At 39.7% G+C, this 6,190-nt stretch overlaps 1 protein-coding gene across 1 annotated transcript; it reads left to right on the top strand.

The window, feature by feature from the left end:
• The first annotated feature begins 4,754 nt into the window (after window positions 1-4,754).
• On the top strand, window positions 4,755-5,877 carry LOC102156509 (cell death activator CIDE-B). Its single transcript, XM_038588231.1, has one exon. The coding sequence runs from the start codon at window positions 4,772-4,774 to the stop codon at window positions 5,435-5,437; it is 666 nt and encodes a 221-aa protein (XP_038444159.1). The 5' UTR covers window positions 4,755-4,771; the 3' UTR covers window positions 5,438-5,877.
• Window positions 5,878-6,190: the final 313 nt, after the last annotated feature.

Genomic DNA, 6,190 nt, shown 5'->3' with positions numbered 1-6,190 from the left:
TTCATGTGTAAGTTATTTGGTGGACATAGGTTTGGTTTTATTTAGAATATACAAGTATGTACAAGTCCAAAATGCTGGTTAACATGGTAAAAGTACGTTGACTTTTTAAAATTCTGGGTTTTATTAATTTTTTTCAAGTAAACTCTATGCCCAATGTGGGGCTCAAACTTAAAACCCTGAGATCAAGAGTCATACATTCCACCAACTGAATCAGCCAGGTACCGTAGAGTATGTTGACTTTTATAAAAAAGTGCCCAACTAGTTTTGAAGGTAACTATACCATTTTATAGAACCCTCAGCAATGTGTAAAATAGCAGTGGTTCCACATCCTCCCCTAAAACTTGGGATTGTCAGTTATTTGAATTTCAGCCATTCTAGTATGTGTAGAGTGGTATCTCATTATATTTTTTGTTTATATCTTTCTGTTGACTAATGATGTTAAACATCTTTTAATGTACTTACCAGCTATTCATATATGCCTTTGTAAAGTGTATGTTTAAATCCTTTTTTCCCATTTATATTGTATCACTTGTCTTATTATTGAGATGTAAGAGTTGGGACGCCTGGGTGGCTCAGCTGTTGAGTGTCTGCCTTCGGCTCAAGCTGTGATCCCGGAGTTCCGGGATTGAGTCCCACCTTGGGCTCCTGCATGGAGCCTGCTTCTCCTCCCTCTGCCTATGTCTCTGCCTCTTTCTATGTCTCTCATGAATAAATAAATAAAATCTTTAAAAAAAAAGAGATGTAAGAGTCTTTCGTATGTTATGGATAAAAGTCCTTTATCAGATGTATGTATTGCACATATTTTCTCTTTGCCTGTGACTTGCCTTCCAATTTTCTTCTTGAGGAAAAGTTTTTTTCTTTTATATTTAGTGCGAAGCTGCAAAAATTTCCTCCCACAGATTCTTTTAGAAATGTTACAGTTTTAGTTATTTTATGTTTAGTTCCATAATCAATTTAAAGTAGGTTTTGTGTGTGATATGAGGTAATGGCCAACATTCTTTCTTTTTTTTTCCATATGGTTATCCAGTTGTTCTGATACCATTTACTGCAATAACTATCCTTTCTTCAGTTAATTACCTTGGCAAAGGTAATTTTGATAACTACCTTATCAAAAATTGATTGAACATGGGGCACATGGCTGGCTCAATTGGTAGAGCATATGACTCTGGATCCTAGGGTTGTGAGTTCAAGCCCCACACTGAGTGCAGAGCTTACTTAAAAAAGAGAAAAAAAATTATTGAAAAAATATATGTAGGTCTATTTCTGGACTCTATTCTGTTCCATTTCACTAAGTCAAAGTATACTTATGGACAAGGGATATTGCCAGTGGCTTGCTGGTGACATTCACCACTAGGCACTTTGGAGGCATGGGTATAAACAACAAAAACCATGTTGATTTGTAGCATATGCTGATGGCCAGCACATACATTTTCCAACCATGGTCAATTTCAAAGTACCCTGCACTGTAAATTCCAGCTGCCTCAGACTCCTCAAACTATAGTCTTTAGCTCCTCAACTCAGTGAGACTTCCATGTTTTGCTTGGGTACCCTCTCCGTGTGCTGAGGTTAGGAAAGTGCCTCTAGACAGAAAGCTGAGATGATCATCAAGATTACTTTGTTTCCCTTCTGTCAAAGATCACAGACCTGTATTGCTTCTAGTCCAAAGTCTGAAGAATTGTCATTTCATATATTTTGTACAATTTTCTAGTTGTCTATAGGAAGGAGTCTGTATCAGTTATTCCATCATGGTCAGAAATACTTCCCAATCAGCTTTAAATGCTTCACTGTTAAATATGAATAGTCATGAACCACCATATATTTGAGGACAGCCTCTAATGAAACACAGATCAAAATAAACAAAAGGAGGCACCTTGTAAGGGGACACCTGGGTGTCACATCTTGGTTTTGGCTCAGGTTGTGATCTCAGGGTAATGAGATCAAGCCCCATATCGGGCTCCACCCTCAGTGGGGAGTCTGCTTGAGAGTCTCATCCCTTCTCCCTCTGCTCCTCCTACTCGTGTTCACTCCCTAAATAAATTAAAAAATAAATAAATAAATAAATCTTTTGTAAAGAAGAACTTTGTAAGAAGCAGATAATACAAAAAGAAGGAAAAGTTTTTTAGAACTACAATATTTTTAGAGACTTAAGATATTGCATCTATAAAACAAGAAAAAGGATGCTGTAATAAAAGGAAAATTCAGACAATAAGTTTTAGAAGTAAATATATATATAAATATGTGTATGTAAATATGTTCATGTGTGTATGTGTACATATATATGACATAAAAAGTATAGGCTGATAGAAAGTTGAAAATTTTTCCTAAAAAGTAGAACAAATGGACAAAGAGACAGTAGGAGAGAAATAATAAAATATGGACCAGTACAAGACATTAAATTAGAGGATCCCTGAGTGGCTCAGCAGTTTGGCACCTGCCTTTAGCTCAGGGTGTGATCCTGGAGTCCCGGGATCTAGTCCCATGTCAGGCTCCCTGCATGGAGCCTGCTTCTTCCTCTGCCTGTGTCTCTGCCTCTCTCCCTCTGTCTCTCATGAATAAATAAATAAAATCTTTTTAAAAAAGACATTATAGTACTTTCAAGGAAGATAGGAAATAAAAAGGATATTAAATCAAGAAAATTTCTACACTTAAGGGTCTTCATGGATTTATTTTTTTTAAAGAGTTTATTTATTCATGAGAGAGACAGAGTGAGAGGTAGAGACACAGGCAGAGGGAGAAGCAGGCTCCATGCAGGGTGTCTGATGTGGGACTTGATTCTGGGTCTCCGGGATCACCCCCGAGTCAAAGGCAGACGCCCAACCGCTAAGCTACCCAGGCATCCCAGTCTTCATAGATTTACAAGACCCAGCACAATGATTAATACAACAAAGCACATCATCATGAAACTTTGGAATACCTAGAATGAAGAGAAGATTCTAAAACCTGTCAGATGGGATGCCTGGGTGGCTCAGTAATTGAGCGTGTCTGCCTTTGGCTCAGGTCATGATCCCGGGGTCATTGGATAGAGTCCTGCATCAGGCTCCCTTGCAGGGAGCCTGCTTCTCCCTCTGCCTATTTATCTGCCTCTGCCTCTTTCTCTGTGTGTCTCTCATGAATAAATAAATAAAATCTTTAAAAAATTAAATAAAAAAATAAAACCTGTCAGAGAGTAAGATCATGAAATATACAATGGATTACAAAAGAGAATAACATGGAGCTTCTCAACAGCAACACTAGATGTAAAAGAAGACAAACACCTTCAAAATTCTAGGGAAAGTGATTTTTTTTTACCTCAAATGCCATAGCTCATATCAATCAAATATAAAGAAAGACCAAAGATATTTGAGACATGTAACATCTCAAAAAAAAAATAAAGGATGAGCTCCAGCAGAAAGGAGTAAACCAAGAAAGATGGCACTGTATAATCCAGAAAACAGACCCAGTACAGAAATCAAGTTGTTTTTTTATAATAGTGAGGGAAACTAGGATGACAGCTGTACAGCTAAACTAAAAAGCAAGCAACCAGTCCAGACTGAAACAGCATGATGGGGAACTTTAGGAGAGTGGTCCCCAAGGAAAAAAAAAAATAGAATTGACAAATTAACTCCTGTGCCTTCTTGAGTTTAAAATTCTACTTAGATTATGATAGTTATTTAGAAAACATGAGTCCATTTTCAATTCCAAAGAAAAATAGAATTTGTAAGAAACTGTCTTAGCTCATTCAAGATGCTATAAGAAAATACCACAGACTGGATAGCTTTTAAACCAGAAATTTATTTAACACATTTCTGGAGGCTAGAAGTCTAAGATCAGACTGCCAGCAAGGTCAGGTGAGAGTCTTCTGCATTGCAGATTCTCATTATAACCTCATATGACAAAAGGGATGAGGAAACCCTGTAAGATATTTTTTATGAGAACGCTAGCCCATTCATGAAGGGTCCACTCTCATGCTCTTATCACCTCCCAAAGGTTCCACCTCCAAATACCATCATTTTGGGGGGATTAAGATTTCAACATGAATTTTAGGGGGACACAGACATTCAGACCATGACAGAAAGAAAATCTTACTACATAGTTCAGTTGGCTGTCCACCATTTTTATATAGCTATAAATAGTAAATAATGATTTATCCATATATTGGGAGAATAGAAGGAAAAAATGTGTCAGTGAGGAGAGGGAGATTTTTGTAACAAAGTCTTCATAATCAATAGTATAAAATCAACAGATAATGCTAAAAGTTATAAAGTTTAAACACAATAAAACATGTTATTTTTAAAATATGAAGATAATAACAGAAGAAACAACTCAGTGGAACAGGAATCAAAAGTAATGAGGGCAGGTAGGAAGACTATTGTTTTTATATATGTGCCTAATAGCATAAGGTGACCTTTTAAACTGTGAGTACATGGGACGCCTGGGTGCCTAGTGGTTGAGCATCTGCCTTTGGCTCAGGGCGTGATCCCGGTCCCGGAGTCCCACATCTTGTTCCCTATGTGGAGCCTGCTTCTCTCTCTGCCTATGTCTCTTCCTCTCTCTCTCTGTACCTCTCATGAATAAATGAATAAAATCTTTTAAAAAATAAACTGTGAGTACACAATACTTTGGAAAAAATGTAAATTAGAAAAATAATATCTTCCTGGCACTATTTCTAATTTTGCCTTAAATGCAATACCTCAAAAATAGAAAGGTCAAAACATGATTAGAAGAAAGAAAGAGACCCAGCCTAGAACGCACCGCACCGGGAGAGGCAACTCCCCTGCTCCTTCCCTCCACCATGGAGTATCTCTCAGCCCTGAACCCCAGTGGCCTGCTCAGGTCAGTATCCAATATGAGCTCTGAGTTTGGCCGGAAAGTCTGGACTTCACCTCCACCACCCCAGCGACCCTTCCGAGTCTGTGATCACAAGCGGACTACCCGGAAAGGTCTGACAGCTGCCACCCGCCAGGAACTGCTGGACAAGGCAACAGAGGCCCTCCTGCTGAGTGGGATGTTAACATTGGTGCTGGAGGAGGATGGGACCGCTGTGGAGAGTGAGGACTTCTTCCAGCTTTTGGAGGATGACACGTGCCTGATGGTGCTGGAGTGTGGGCAGAGCTGGAGCCCCAGCAGGAGTGGGATGCTGTCATATGGCCTGGGCCGGGAGAAGCCCAAGCACAGCAAAGACATCGCCCGCATCACCTTCGAAGTATACAAGCAAAACCCTCGAGACCTCTTTGGCAGCCTCAATGTCAAAGCCACATTCTACGGGCTCTACTCCATGAGTTGTGATTTTCAAGGACTTGGCCCAAAGAAAGTACTCAGGGAGCTCCTCCGCTGGACATCTGCACTGCTGCAAGGCCTAGGCCACATGCTGCTGGGAATTTCCTCCAGCCTTCGCCACCTAGTAGAAGGGGCCGAGCAGTGGCATTGGCAGCGGCAGGGTCGCCTCCATCCCTACTGAGAAGGGGCTCTGAGCTGCTCTCTGCCCCTAGACTTGTTCCAAGACACACTGTAAGGACTCTGACAGCATCAGCTTTGGAGATCTGAGGATAGTGCAGATGAGAGAACTCACCCAATTTCCCCATGGTCTTCTGACCCCACTGCAACAGGTCCCATCGGCATAAGGCCTTATACCTCTAGCCTATACCCTTTCCCGAAGAATACTGTCTCTTCCTAGCCATCTTTCCAGCTTCCCCCTTACCCTAAAAGGCCACAAACCCATCCCCAAGCATCTTGATTCCACTCTGACCATTGCTACATCTAGATTTCTTGCAATTCCTCCTGTCCCTAAGCTTCCCAGTGCACTGGATTCAGCCTTTGACTTCACCTTGAGATCTCAATTTCTTTATATCCTTCTCCCCAAAATAACAAAAACATTTCCAATAAAAATATAAAAATAAAAAAAAATAAAAAAAAAAAGAAGAAGGAAAGAGATGAGATTTAATATACCTAGACTGAATTATTACTCAGTTATCTACCCACAACATTCATGCCTTTTTAATTCCTTCCAATGCTAGATCTTCAATCCAGACTCACTGGGTTCTGACATCAACAAAGATATGAGTTCAAATCCTGTATTATGAAAAATCCAAATGTTCTTTTCCCAAAAAGAGAGGCTACTAATAAATTATAACTATTGTTTTTGACAAGGTAGGCCAAGGTCACTGAGCTCTGCTCATAGAATTACATATCTTTGTTAAGGGAAAATGAGTAA

Source organism: Canis lupus, chromosome X, assembly GCF_011100685.1.
Source record: "Canis lupus familiaris isolate Mischka breed German Shepherd chromosome X, alternate assembly UU_Cfam_GSD_1.0, whole genome shotgun sequence".
NCBI classification, from domain to species: Eukaryota; Metazoa; Chordata; class Mammalia; order Carnivora; family Canidae; genus Canis; species Canis lupus.
The sequence above is the reverse complement of the archived record's forward strand: the minus strand, read 5'-3'. Positions and strand labels throughout refer to the sequence as shown.